General features: G+C 31.9%; 1 protein-coding gene across 1 annotated transcript in view; it reads right to left on the bottom strand.

The window, feature by feature from the left end:
* MUC19 (mucin 19, oligomeric) overlaps nucleotides 1-11,198 on the bottom strand; it is a 97,395-nt gene extending 86,197 nt beyond the window's left edge. The window contains exons 1-11 of the mRNA XM_060167060.1: nucleotides 11,172-11,198; nucleotides 10,686-10,746; nucleotides 10,336-10,433; nucleotides 8,288-8,498; nucleotides 7,502-7,624; nucleotides 6,955-7,078; nucleotides 5,134-5,269; nucleotides 3,811-3,903; nucleotides 2,905-2,989; nucleotides 2,591-2,728; nucleotides 1,733-1,882 (exon numbers count right to left, since the gene is read on the bottom strand). Coding sequence (XP_060023043.1) covers nucleotides 1,733-1,882; nucleotides 2,591-2,728; nucleotides 2,905-2,989; nucleotides 3,811-3,903; nucleotides 5,134-5,269; nucleotides 6,955-7,078; nucleotides 7,502-7,624; nucleotides 8,288-8,498; nucleotides 10,336-10,433; nucleotides 10,686-10,746; nucleotides 11,172-11,198 — 1,246 coding nt within the window. The remainder of the gene's footprint in view (nucleotides 1-1,732; nucleotides 1,883-2,590; nucleotides 2,729-2,904; nucleotides 2,990-3,810; nucleotides 3,904-5,133; nucleotides 5,270-6,954; nucleotides 7,079-7,501; nucleotides 7,625-8,287; nucleotides 8,499-10,335; nucleotides 10,434-10,685; nucleotides 10,747-11,171) is intronic.
* Between the last annotated feature and the right edge of the window lie 4,682 nt (nucleotides 11,199-15,880).

Here is a 15,880-nt window from a genome sequence, read left to right on the forward strand (position 1 = left end):
CAAATCTTTATTAGCTTTGGACTTTTATATTAAATCAGTTAACATTTTCTAAAGGGCAGTTTCTATATAAAAATGTGAATAAGGGAACCAGAGTATTTATTTACATACCTTTTAATTTAAAATACATATTTATGTCAAATTATGAAATGTTAGTACTGTCACCCAAGTAGGTCAGATCAGTGTTTCTGAAGGTCATACATTAGGACAACCAATATAAATAATTCAGATATGCTAATTTTATTTTTAACTGCTTAATTGATATTTGGTTGGTTTATAAATAACTAGTCTCAGATTAAATTAACAGAAGAGAAAATTCACAAAAATAGCATCTGAGTAGAAAATGTTTTGCTCAGTGATCTGCAGATTCTTAAAGATGATGACCATGACTAGGACAAACATTACTAAAATTTTTTTTAACTATTTGTTGATTTGCCTTTAAAAGTTACTGTCACCAGGAAGCAATAAAGGAAGATGACTGAACCTATTTAAAGGACATTGAGGCCAATTATGAGGCCAAACTTGCAACCAGGTTTCACTGCTTTTTGTAAACATTATTAACATCTTATTAAAGTATAGTTTAATTTTCTGTATTTTATTTTATTAAGTTATATATAAAACACTGAAAATTGAGTCATTTACATATCTCTCAAAATTGTTAACATATAGTCTGCTTAACATAAATTGGCTTGGTTTCTATGAGATATATATGTTTTTTACCTATGCTCATTTTTTCATTGCAACACCACAAAACAAAATAACAACAATTAAAACCGTGAAATATGTATTACCATGTTGATGTTAATGCATTTACCAGCTCATCTTTTAAATCAAAACAAATAGATGAAATTTTCAAAAGGAATCGCTTTAGTAATTTTTAAATATTATTAAAAACTGATCAGACATTTGTTTCAAATATGCAGATTAATTTAGAAATAACTAATTAACATATCATCATAATACATCTTAACTTACCTTCCATTGCATTCCATTACTTATGAAAGAAGCAACATAAAGTGAAGTATGTATTAAAATCAGCAATACTAGGGGAACAATCAGAGAAAGACTTGGACTCAAAACACTTGGATTACACCTTATTAAGAACACACTATCTAAACTCCATTATCACCATCTACATTAATGGAGATAATAACCTCATCTATGTCCTTCATGAATATTTGTGGAAATAAATTGAACTAATAGGTATGAAAGTATTTGGTAAGCTAAAACATGAGCTGAATCATACAAGTGTACAGTTTTCCCATTAAGATCTATATTTGGGGTTTGGCATACATGATGGCAATGGTTAGACCTGGATCTAACTATAGCTGCATCATTAAGTGTCTCAGCAGTTACGGTGAGTCTTGCTATTCAAAGAAATGATGACTTCTACAACTAAATAAAATAGGAATACTAATAAACTAAGTGATAGGTAAAGTCTCCTCTAACCCTATTATTCTATAACCATGGAGAAAACTGTATAAGGAGGAAAAGAGTAAGTACAGAAAAAGACAGCTGTGTCTTTTCCTCCCTGCATTCCCCAATGAGACATGTTTTCTAAGAGTGTCATCAACCAGCCCGATTGTTTCTCCACTGTTCCCTCTAAAACTGGGACAGTACAACAAATGCTAGCTGAAACCAGGATTATCTGGTAGTCTCATATTATTACCAGAATAAGTTTATAATTCCAGTACCAAATATCTAATTACGGAGTTTGATGTTCAATTAACATTACCTTTTTCTATACTGACGCATGAAGCAGTGTTTCCTTTGGGACAAGGCATCATTTCCCAAGAATTAGCAAATGCCTGAGATGTCTTCTCTAATATATTCTGACTTGACATGAAATCATCCTCTGCTCTGTTGTTGTAGGAACCACAGAGTCCTGTATAGAGCACAGAACAAATTTTAGCATTTTCTCATCTTCTTTCTGGATTCATATTCAGTTCTTTGCTCAAATCAAAACATGTATAAGCCACCTGAGAGTATTGTCTTTCTTATCTGGACCCTTCTGACCCATGAGTTACATTTTTTTTCTGTGTATAAATGTCACCTTCTTAAGCAAAAGTATATTGCAAACATTTAGACGGTTTTAAATGAGTAACTGTAGGATTTGCCATCATTTCTTTGTTTTGTTTGATATTTGGACAGTATGTAAGAGCTGATTTCTATAACAGAAAAACTCATTAAAAGAAATGTAATCTACGAGCAGAAAGACAAGTTATAATAGCTTGTATTTGAAACTTGATTTTCAAAAGATTTATATGTATAATATTTTCATTTATTCTTCTACAAGTCAAAGCTTTAGTAATATATATTAGCAAAATGAAATAACAAAAATTATCAAATCTCACTTAATAAATCCTTAATTTAAAAACCTTAAAAATTTTAAATTGTTGAAAACCATTAGGAAATAGATTTTGTAATAAATAAAGCTGTCCTCACTGTATGTTAGAATTATTTTACTGCAATATGGAAGGAAAGATTAAGTAAAAATGCCTTATGGTCTAATGTCATTAATTGAGACAACTGAAAATTACACTAGATGGTTACAAGAGCACCTTGGAAATAAAAACATATCTAGACGACTTACCTACGGTGTCTGTGAATTGGTTGGGTGGCATGGAAACATATAATTGCATCACAGGAACAATTTGTATTTGCAGTTTTCCATGAAAGTATGTTTCTGCTTGAAGGTATGAGGAAGATGCATTGGAGATCTGTATTTTTTCTGTTAAAGTAATAATTTATATTAATGGCAACAATTGACATATTAAACAGTTTTTGATTTCTTAAAATGCTTTTATACTTGAATAGATTTTAAAAAGCAGAAACATTTAATATCCTTAAAGATTGAATAAATTAATGCATTTTATATTTATTTTAAAATGTTATTATTAAACTTACCTGAATAATAATAACCTTGATTTCTAATCTTGTCATTTGTGACTGTTCCATCTCTATTGAATATGTATTTTTCAACTGGAACAAACTAATATTTAAAACACATTGTTAGTTCATATTAATTTACAATATTAATTCATTTTAGTGTAATATATGAACCTGAAATTTTTTTCCATAAACGTTTAATTGTAATGGATTAATTTATAAATATCTAAAATATAAATCATTTTTAAAGCATTTCTTTTTTTTTTTTTTTTTTTGCGGTACGTGGGCCTCTCACTGCTGTGGCCTCTCCCATTGCAGAGCACAGGCTCCGGACGCACAGGCTCAGCGAGCCCGCTCCGCGGCACGTGGGATCCTCCCGGACCGGGGCACGAACCAATGTCCCCTGCATCAGCAAGCGGACTCTCAACCACTGCGCCACCAGGGAAGCCCTAAAGCATTTCTTATATCAATTCTTTGAGGAGGATTATAAAGGACTTTTCATCCCTGATTTATAGATGAGGAAACCAAGACCCAAGAAGGTAACTTGGATTTCCAAAGGTCGAACCACTTGTAAGTACCAAAGATCAAGCTAGGTGACCTCCCCCCCATATAGGTCATCTCCACTTAAAATGATAATTCCAAATACATGAAATTCTAAACAAATATAAATGTCTTCTTAAATGGGCCATAGATTTTAATAATCGAATAAGCACATAAGGCTGACCTGTAATTAGCACATTAGTTATGTGTCTACGTTAATTTTGATATACTTAAGGATCCTTGGAACTATCCAGCTCTTCCAGAGACTTTACCAATCTTATTTATGCTTTTAATTTACACAGTAAAACCTCTCTTTTACAACCTGAAAATTCTGAATTTGTGGAGTAACTGATTCGATTTTGCTTTAGGAATCTGATTACTTACCGAATTCAAGAGGAGTGTAACACTATTTAAGCACGTTCCTGACTGACCACTTGGACATGGACGAAGCTCAACACTAATAGACCAATCTTTATCCTGTTAAAAAATACATTTCATGTAAATGTTTATTAAAATTCCATTGAATATATGCTATTACTATGTGATTCATTCACAATGCATGTTTGCATTTCAAATATGCAAAAGGCTTACATCTTATCATTCTGCTCTGAAACTAGAAACCTAGTTCAGTCAATGGCACGGTCTAGTATTGGCCAAAAGCTTTACAGATGGTTCAAGTTTCTTGCATCTAAGACTATCTAAGTAGTCTATAACTGGTGGATTTTCATAACATTATTTTTTTTTTCTTTTAGCTTTACTTTTTGTCTTCTCCAAAGGAATTGTGCTGCATTATTGAGACTAATAGGACTTAGAGGGAACATAGCTTGTTTATTCTCTGGAAAAATCCATGATGTCAACTTAAATCCAATGAGAGGTATTTAATTTGTCAACCCATAATAAAAGTCATGCCAAACATTGACTTCCAGTTTTCATTTCAAGATCTAGGAATCTCTAATCTATAAGAAGCAAATATTCTATATATTTTGACATATTTCCCTCTCACTTTGCCCATCCCCTATTCTCATGGATTATGTGAGGAGTATTACAAAAAAGGAAAGAAGATTTGGAAAACTGGCTTTTGATAGCAGCAACTACATTTTTCAGATTACTGGTCATTGACCCACATCTCTCACTTCAGGAGTCACAAATTCTGCTCATCTTTGTTTCTGACCAGGAAGATTCAGTAAAATTTCCTGTTCTCATGCTAGCTAAAGGTACAAGCTACGAAATAGAATCCCACTTTTATTGAACTTTGGATTACTTAAAATTTTAATATTGAAAAGAGTTTAAATGTAAGGATAACCTCTATCATACTGTTATATTATAAAAACTAAAAATAAATGTAAAAGAATAATGATGAAAGAGGAAGATCCTTTATGGAATGTAAAAGATAGTTTCATTTGAGGCACTAATGAACACATGCAAAGAAAAGTAGAAAAAGGAAAACTTTTCCCGGTGTATTTAGAAAATTATTAGTAATGAAGGAGATTTTGATTGTTTTTGTTTATCAAGAATTTCTAAGGAGCACAGGTAATAATCATTGTCAATGTCAATATGTGACCGAAAGCAGATACTGAAATACATAACCAATGATTGAAAGGATGTTTGTTATTTTTAATAGTAAATAAAGATGAAGATTGTGTTTTAAAATGGCTGAGAAATAGTTTGATGTATCAGTTTTCTCAGGTGTTGTAGACTGTTACGTACATGGATGGCCAAAAAGTGACAGTTTCCATGATGATTGTATTTAACACCATCAAAGGTGGTAATCAAACTTCCTTCCACCTTACATCTTCCAGGACATAGCATTTTAGTGCAAGACCACTTTGCTTCTTGGCATGTGCTGTTAAAATGCAATGGTTATGTTAAAGGTCATCAATTGTGTTTTCTCTATGGTGAAAATAAATAACACAACATTAAAAAATCATAACTTAAACTACGACACCTAGTTAAGTTTTCTTACACCATTTTCATTCCCCACCCAACATCTCAGCTTTGATAAAATGTCTCATTGACCATGGTATCCTGGTATTTTAAAAGACTCTAATTCCATTGACCAAAATAATAACTTCTGCCTGCATTAAACATATAAAAACTTGTAAACTGGATTTCAGGAGTTTGTTTAAATGGAACACATTTCACTATTAGTATTAAAACACCTGTTACATGCCACATTATAGACCTGCACTGTCCAATATAGTATAGAGACATAGCTACTGATTATGTGAAATGCGGCTTGTCAGTCCAGATTGAAATCTGCTGTAAATGTAAAATACACACAGACTTCTAAGACTTAATATGAAAAAAGATTGTAAAATCTCTCAACATTTTATACTAATTTCATGTCGAAATGATAATATTTTGGATATGTAAAGTACATGATTATAATTAGTTCCACTTGTTTCTTTTTGCTTTTTAAAATGGATCAACTAAAAGTGTTAAATTATATATGTAGGTCGTATTTGTGGCTCACATTATATTTCTCTTGGACAGCACAGTTCTACACATTCAATAAATCATAGCTCTTGTTATTCATAATTATTATTAATATATTATTACCAGACTAACAGAACATTGGCTATTTATTGAGAAAATATTACAGTATTAATAATATATTAGTTTTCATTTAGTCAATTTATTTCCTCACAAGGACACAGTACATTCTAGAAAGTCCTCTGAAGTCCAGCAGATATGTGGAGTTTCAGAAAAAAGGCATAATGAGGAACAGGGAAATCTGTCTGGTCAGAATATTGTTCCTGAACGCAAAAGGAAGAATCAAGCTATTCAACTAAAAGAGAAATAATCTACACTAACGTTTGGCATATTAAAATCCTATCTGGAGGTTTGGAGAGCACTGGTTTAATGGAATACAATTAGCAAAGTTTATATTTTTGTTATTGCTGTTGCCTCTTCTTCCCTTTCTCCCCCTCACCCCATTCCTTTCCAGCCTTACCCAAAATTTGCAAAGCAACTTTATTTTCCTTATGTAATGTAGTAATGTGGATAAGCTTTACACCAATACTTCTTGTGGCCAAGGTGACAGAAAGTACCAATAAAATGTCAAAAATATAGAATCTAAAAAAAAAAATCCTATCTGGATTAAATGTATCTTCACCAATGTAGCCTCATATAAAAATTATTTGAAAAGTGTTGGGTTGTTTCTAATTGTATATTTTTAAATATTCTTGGAAATTAGCATATTGTTTCATTATTGTAACCATACTTTTGTATTATGCTTTGCTCTGTTTTGCAACCACCAATCGGTTTACTATTCAAAACACTATTTTAGTTAGTAAAAAAACATTGTCTTTTAAAGATACAAAGAAAGCTCATATATTTTACATAAAACACAAAGCTTTCCTCAAAAATTGAAAGACAGAATATCAACACAGAAAATGCCAGAAGGTTGCTTTTTTTTTCTGAAAAGTTTATTTTACATGTGGATTTAGGGAATTACTTCAAATTACATTAAAATATTAGTATTATGTCACTATCAATAAAATGTAGACCAAAAGCACACACACATACCACTGAGAACCACAAGAACCTTCACGGATTTCTCCTGACTGATACACTTTTCCATTAGATTCACAGGGACAGTCAGCCTTCAACACGCATCTCCCTTTCTCTCCAATATCATCCAATAGATAACCTAGAGTACATTATATAAAGTTAATCTTGAAACTATATAAACATCAGTAAATTCTCAAGCAGTGTGTTGCAAAATCACTTTTGAGGTTGTTCTTTCAAGTGTAAACATGCACTTAAAATGATAATTTCTATTTAAGAAATTTGAGAACTGGCAAGAGTATAGACAATTTTCGGAGCCACAGAGCAGTCCTTTTGAGCCTAATACAGAGCTAGCAAATCATCTGTGTAGTACCATGGCCCTCAGGTATTGTAGAGACAGAAATGCACATTAACTTTAAAAGTCTCTCTACCCCTCCCCTGCAGTATGCTAGAAGGATGGATTATAAATAGGTAATAATTTATTCATTAAATATCTTGTTAGAAGCAAGATCCCACTATAACTGAGTCACTTCATTTTCAATTGTTTTAGTGTAAATAGTATTACCTTCTGGGCAGGTGCAGCCACTCACACATTCAATGCCTTGAAAAGGAGCCACATTAGAACAAGTTGCAGGATTTGAGGGACCACATTCTTTGTAGATATGTTTTTCTGGGCATCTAGGTTTTTCTGGAGAAATATAGAAATATGTATACATGGAAAATAAATGTGATAAATACATAATATTCTAATGTGAATCTTTTCAAATGGGATTCTTTGAGTCTACTTTTCAAGATATGTCAGTTTTTAAAGATATTCAGTACTAAATTATGCCAATTTCCTATGCATTATTTTATGATACAATATTTAATTTGGAGGAAATGTATATTATATAGTATCATTTTACCTTACTTTGAAATTGATATTCTATTTGTATTTTAACTTATAAAGACTGAACTAAGTATAAATGAAAAGTATATTCATATTTGTATGAAACTCATTTAGGTTTTCTAATTTTCTGAAAAAAATAATTACTCATCAACATACTTTTGATAACTTTTTCAGTTATTTTTTACAGAGTTTTTACAGAATTTCACAGAATTATTCATTTTTCCCAGTGACTTTTACTGATTATAAAGTTCCAAATTAAGATCTTAACACAAAGCACTTGTAGCAAGTAACCCCACAAAATGGACCTCAGTTTCCTCACAGGTACGTGTCAGAGACAAGATTATGGTCTCTGAGGTTTCTTCCAGGGCTTAAGCATTTGAGAAGACTACTTTGAAACACATCCCAACTTTAAGTGCTATAGAAGCTTCCTGATTTGGAATCTACAATATATTTGAAACCTACCACAAACCACATCGGGATCGTCTCTCCAGGATACATAGGTGCCGGGACCATCTGATGAACAGAGGCGGGACAATTCTGCATAAGTGTCACAGGTGGATTTTTTGTCTCTACTTTGGCAGTACTCATCAATGCAGATCATTTTGTAGTTGTTGGATAAAGTGCCAACCTTTCCACATTTCTCAAAGTAGGTTCCAATAATTTTGTTACAGTGCTAGGAAATAAAGCATGAAGTTTTAAGAAAACATAGGAAAAATGAAGAATCAAATGAGTATTTTGGGAAAGATAAATTCAGAAATTTATTTTGCATAATACCCTGTAGCTTTGACAGGAAAATTCTTGAACACTGGTTGAAATGGGGAGTTTTGAATCATTACATTTGGTACAGTGACTCCTAAAAGAAAACTTCACCTCTGATACTTTTGATTGCTATATAAGGACTTCAAAATTTGTTGTACCGAAACTCATCCAAAATTTCTCTAAAAGTGACATGAAGTTTAGAACTTGAGAAAATGAAAGGGGTGAGAAAAGGAAAGGTTGTCAATGTCAGAGATTGGGATGGTGAATGATGGATACCACAATACACAGAGGGATATTGACCCTTTAACTGTCAATCTGCTTATATTTGATGAGCAAAAAAATAAAATGGACTGATTCTGTGCTTTCTTGGTGGCGGCCATGTGAGTCTGCTCTGGAAACAACATATCTGTTCTCATGTTGTTTAAGGAAGTAAAGACATATTGTCAAGCACAAAAAGTTCAAATTTCAAAATATTTTAATTACCACATAGCTTTTTGCTATCTTAACTATGTTTGTTTTCAGAGAAATATAAAAGCTACTAGCAAGCAAATAACACAGTTTGCACCAATTAAGCCCCAGGACAACTGATAACATTCTCCAAGTGAGGTATAAAATTAAGTGAAATGAACTCTTCAAAGATTTTTTTTTAATGTACTATTCTTTGTGTATATTTCTCACTAGATTACAGGTTTCTTTGGAGCAAGAAATAGAACTTTATAATCTCTAGGCTTAACACAATGTCTTGTACATAGTAAGTTCTTACTAAATACACATTGGCTTTAATATAAATTTGTATACTCATTCAACTAACATTTTTGAGCAACCAGGCATAAGTTCTCACACACTGTGCAACTACCACAACAGTAAAACCTAATCTTTGTTATCACAGAGCTCATAATCTCTTAGGAAACATGTGAGAAAAACATGAGGAATTTTTATAAATCATAAGTACCAATGAGTGACATAGGGTAACAGAGGAAAGAGAAAGCAATTCTAACTGCAAAACTCAAGGAGCATTTCACAAGGAAGATAGCAGATGACCTTAGTTTGCTTTGCTAAAAGATGACAAGATGGTTATAAATACAATACCCATTGTCAATTAAAACACAAGTCTCTTCTACCTATACTATTCATACATACCTTGGTCTTGAGAGTTTTGTTCTAGATTGAAATAAGAATATGTGAAAATTCCTTCAGTCATCAAATGAGTGCAATCTACCAAATTCAACATTAAGAGTTTCTGCAAGTGCAGAAAATTCAGAATAAATGATGACTATTTTCAAGTGGTGTAGTCAAAAATATTATCTGTAACTTTTTCAGAAAGAAAGTAAAGTACACTGGAGATGACAATTCAGACTGGCTATCTGGGGCGAAAGTAAGGGAGTGAGAGCAGAAAGTAGTTCTTAGGAATGCACTACAGGGATTTCTAAACTGTAAGAGTCAAGTCAGTCCTTATTAAGAAATAATCATGGAGAGGTGAAGCATGTCAGTTTACAGACCAACTAAAACACTGTTCAAAGGAAATTAGAATTGTTACACTCATATATAGTAAATATCATTTTAAAAAAAACACTTATTTTAGCATCTACAGCTAAACTAAAGCAGAGAAACAGACCACAGGGACATTGGAGAGGAAGCAATGGCAAAATTCTAATAAGGTCTGAGTGTTAGAAAAGGATGTTGGCTATCCAAATTGAAACCAAAGGGAATATTGTTGAAATCTGTTATTAAATGAAATATATATTTCTTACATGCACTCCATCTTCACAAACTTGATAGCTTTTGGTAACAGCTTTGGGACAATTACCAGGAATTTTACTATTGTCAATGTGCTCATTAATATCTTCTCCTTGAAAAGAAAGCAATGTTAACTTCAAGATATTCATTATATATATATAAATATATATATATATATACACACACATTATTTTCAAGATAAATATGGACTTGACAATATAAATATATTTTTTTATTTTAACAATTTCTCATTCTATAGACAAATGCAAATTGTTAATTGTTAGATTTATCTAAATATGAAAAATTACTTTATAATTTCCTTTTGGGAGGCAATTTTCTTAGACAAAATGCATTGAAATCTTACCTGGAATGCTGTTGAAGTCACCACAAAGACCACAAGTTGGATACTGCTTGTGAAGAGTGAGCTTTAAAAAAGATTACGTGTATGTTTATAAAATATTGAAAATATCTCAAGACAAAGTTTAACCAAACCAAAAGACAGGCCCTCTTCATGTTCAATTTTACCTAAGCTGGTTACTTAGGAATGTATTACAGGGACTTTTCTAAAGGATTTAGATTTAGAATTTGGCAAGATCCTGACTTCACTTTTACTAACTGTGTCTTTGGGTAGATTATTTAACTTTTATTAGCCTGAATTTCCTGAGTTCCATCATCTGTAAAATAAGATTAATAACCATATTTTAAATATTAGATAATCCTTAGTACAGTGCCTGATACATAGAGATTTCTCAATAAATCTTAGCTCTTATTTTCCTTATATTATATTATTTTATAACTGAAAGTAAAGAACAAAAAGCACAAACTATAAGAAGATCATAGATGGACTTACTGAGAGTTTATTATTTTCATCCCACATTAAAGACAGGATTCCTCTACGGCTATTCAGAACATTATGTTCTCCGTATTTCTTAATGTGAATCATCTTATTGTCATATGGTATCTGTACACTGAAAAGTATAAAATACAAGTACATATAAAAGGTGTAAGAACAGTATTATTACATCATGTTTTTTTCTGGTAATTCATGTTTCTATATTTAGTATCATAAATATAATACTGCTAATAAATAGTAAAGTTTTTTTTTCTGATCATTTCAGAAGAGACACAATGGCTTTCATCTGATTTTGGAAAGACTTGTAAGGAACAATGAATAAATCTTTGAGGCTTTGGAGAAATGAACAAGAAGAAACTGGTCCATTATAAGAATAAAATGATTAAATAATTTGAAATGTTCACAAGCAGAATATCATGCCTCACTTTATCCTGAAAAATATTCAAATATGTCATCCCTTCCAAATATAAATTGCTACTTCTCAAAACAATGGCCTAAGTTTTAATGTATTGTAAAAGCTCAAATTTTTATTTAGCATTAAGCATGCAAATGAAAATTGAAATATTCTATTAACAGTTTTGTTGAATATGCATGTTGCCCCAAATCTAGATATTCAAAATAGTCAAACAACAGAACTACTCTTTTTTTCCCAGCTTGTGATAGGAATAAATATAATATCTTATAATCCCACATATAGCAAAGTCTTATACATTTTACAAGAACTTATTATAAATATCAATATGAGCACCAAAATAGGAAAAGAGTACTATCTCTCCCCTAATAAACCTTTTATTTTCTTTTTGCTCAGGTTACTTCAAGTGATTCTATAGCCTTTATTCAAAACACTGTGACATTTACCTTTCTCCATTAACTAAAATGATATTGCCAACAATAGAGATGACATTACTGTCTACTATAACTGTTATTTTTTCAATCTCACTATCATTGTTTCGTTTGATCTCAATATTGAATTCTCCTCCAGATTCAACACAGTGACGGCAGAAACTATACGTGCATGAAGACTCAAAGGAAAAGACACGGCCGTTGAAAGCTTTATATGCTCCTTTGCCCCAAGTAGAAACTTCACCTACAAAATATTTAGGGTAGAATATTCATTATTATTTAGAACAATTAATGTAGCTTCTAGTTTCAGTTTTTTAAGTGTTTATGTACCAAGAAAAAAAAATCACTGAAAGGTACTATTCTCACATCCACCTTAAGTCTGTATTTTTCTTTCTTATGTACTGCAAAATGTGCTAAAAGTAATATCTGAGTACTTGCAAATACCCAAAGTTGGCTAAAACAAAAAAAGTAAAACATCTTGTTTCCCAGTGGAAAAGGGAAATTGTCTCTACTATGGGAAGGGATATATGGAGGGAAGCTGTGGTCTGTTTGCTCATTTGTTTTGCTTTTTGTAGAGCTAGCTTTTCTAATGTTGTCTGAGTGGGTTATCATTAATATTAAATAAGTATAAAGAATTATATTATTTCTCTCTATACATATATGTGTATGTACATATGTTATGTGTGTGTATATACGTTATGTGTATGTGTGGTGGGTGTCTGTGTCTGTGTGTGTGTATAAAACAGATAGACGATGGAAAAATTTTTTAAACCAGTTTCAAATTTTCGATACTTTGAAACCTCATTAGGTACTGGTTGTCTTCGTCATATAAATATGGATATAAATCAGAGTCATTTTTACTTACCAATAGTTGTGTTTGTTTCTGAGTATTTGGGGGTTGCTTCTGGAATATGGGTTCCTTTTCCTATTCAACACAATACATAGATTACTTAAATTACAAATATATATTGACTTTAAATATACAGGATATTTGGTCTTCTACATGGGAATTTAAAAGTTGGTATTGAAGGCCATCAGTGGGTTTTTTTTAATCCTAAATATATAATTTGATTTTGTGACAGCTATGATTTGTCAAAGTCATATGTATGATTATCTTTGAAGCCCATATTTTTTCTTGTAGCAATCAGCCACAATATGTTCAGAAATCATTGACAGTTTATTCATTTTGGGTCATGTACAATTAATAACATATGCTGCATTCCTTACAGAACTATATTTTCAACTTCAAAAATAGAATATTTGTAGTCTATTTTTATTGGAAAATGCTACCCAAACAAGCCCAAGATAGATTTTATTAAATCAGCCTACTGTATAATACTAATAACTCAATCATCTATATACAAAAATAATCAGTTCTCCTGATCAAAGGGAAAAATTCATAACCTTGAAGATTTGTTTCCCATTATCATTTATTTCCAATGCATGGACCCTTTTATGCAACCAAGTAAACACATGAAGTCTTAGAGCAAGGTTTAAAAGCAAGCAGAATAGAATAGTAACAACAATTTTAAAAAGTGAACATTTTGATAGAATTTTAAAATATTTTTCACAATGCCATTTATGTATATCTTGAGGCCACTTCTCTTTGCCCAGGTTGAGTGATAATAGATTAAATTCTTAATTTATTTATAAAATCATTCTTTAAATACTATATCTAAAATGATAAAGGGGAAGTTGTATTGTTTTATTTAGGTTCTATTAAGATATAATTTAATCTTTCTTATTCAAAAAATTGTTTCAAGTATCCAATTGGTCATCTAAATTTTAGTACTGGAAGAGGAGAAGCACTTAGATGTTCAATGCTACATGAGAAACTCATAATAATCAAGCCCTAGCAAATCAATAATCAACAGAACATCTTACATATACATTATAAACACTGAACATTAAAAATCAAACTACCTGGAGTGCTGAGTAGTCCAGAAGTACTGTAGTCAGATGAGCTTGTGACACCTATTTAATACAAAATGATTAGGCTGTTTATGTGTATAATTTTATCTGGTAAAATATGAAAAAAATATTTTTAGATCTGATGTATAAACCATAGATCCAAGTTCAGCAATGGTATGCTAGCAGACTTAAAACCACGTGAAGCTATATAAGAAAAAAATATTATCAACTCAACAACCCGCTGGAGTAACAAAATTATAAGTCTCACTACTAAATGAACTGACACCAAATTACTTTATTCCAGATAAAGTGCCTTAAAACTTGTTCAGGGAAAGAGAAAAGGGTTGTGTAGACAGGACTCCAAGTCTGATATTTCAATTTCAACCAAACTTACTCCCACTTTGAATTGTTTTACACTTGGGAAACCTAGGTACCATTTCAAGATGGCAACTGAATAAAGGATTCTGCATTCACAGAAACTGGAAGTATTAAAACTATTAATCTAGATAAACTGAGATGTTCAATCTCAAGATGTCTGATATCAAGAGACATTAATGTCTCTGTCCCTTAGGAACAGAGACTGAGAGGATATCTGAACTACTGGCTTCAGAGCCAAAGTCTTTATGTCTACCCCTAACAGATGTACTGCCACTCATTCTATCCCCTCCAAGTTCATTGATTCCAAATCCCTGTTGACCAAAAGCCCCTAATTTGGATTCTAAGTTTCCAGAGCTATCACCAAAAAAGGTATTACCATTTCTCAAATTGGTGTCACCTGCAGAATATAAAATGACTCTCACAGAGTATATTGAAAATATATTATGATTCAGAAATTTGTATGCACAAATATGAGATATCAATACCTAGATCATTGGAAATGGATCCTTCAGATCTAATCACTCAATTTCCTTCAACTGTTTTGCTACTAAAGTCACCATCACCAAGTGAACTCAAACCAGAAGCTCCAAAACCAAATACAGCATTGCCCTTCCCTGCTCCAAGTTCCTAACTAAAGACCCCGTTCCAACGGATGAAAAAAAATCAAGATGTTCTTAAAATTCAATCTTTAATAATTAGTTTGTTGTGAAATGTTATTTAGAGAAAAGTGTTTCCACTACTTAGTTAATTTAATTAACTTAAAATTTGCCAGAATGAGTCTTTATTGGAATACCTGAGCTACTGACATCAGATCCAAGGCCTTTAAATCCAGCCCCAACAGATGCACTGCCACTCATTCTATCCCCTCCAAGTTCATTGATTCCAAATCCCTGTTGACCAAAAGCCCCTAAACTGGATTCCAAATTTCCAGAGCTATCACCAACAAAATTATTCCCAATTCTCAGACTGGTGTCACCTGAAGAATATAAAATGATCATCACAGAGCCTACTGAAAACATTCTATGATTCAGAAGTTTGTATACACAAAAATGAGATATCAATACCTAGATCATTGGAAATGGATCCTTCAGATCTAATCACTCAATTTCCTTCAACTGTTCTGGTACTAAAGCTGCTGTCACCAAATGAACTCAAACCAGAAGCTCTAAAACCAAATGCAGCATTGCCCCTTCTAGCTCCAAGTTCCCAGCCAAAACACCCTGTTCCAACTGATGAAAAAATCAAGATGTTATTAAAAATTAATCTTTTTTAACTAATTAATTTGTTGTTAAATGTAAAGAGAAGTATTTTAACTAATTAGTTAATTTAATTAATTTAAATTTTTTCTGGAATGAGTCTTAGTTGGAATACCTAAGCTACAGGCATCTAAAACCTATGGATTCACCCCCAGCAGATCCTCTACTGCTAATTTCACTCCAATCAACTCTGCTGACTTCCAATCCCTTTTGACCAGATGTCCCCAAAACAAATGCTAAATTTCCAGAGGCACTGCTACTAAATCCAGCCCCTCTGCCTATGTTGGTGCCTATGTTCAGCTGTCTACTGAAAATAAA

This window comes from Lagenorhynchus albirostris, chromosome 11 (assembly GCF_949774975.1).
Source record: "Lagenorhynchus albirostris chromosome 11, mLagAlb1.1, whole genome shotgun sequence".
NCBI lineage: Eukaryota > Metazoa > Chordata > Mammalia > Artiodactyla > Delphinidae > Lagenorhynchus > Lagenorhynchus albirostris.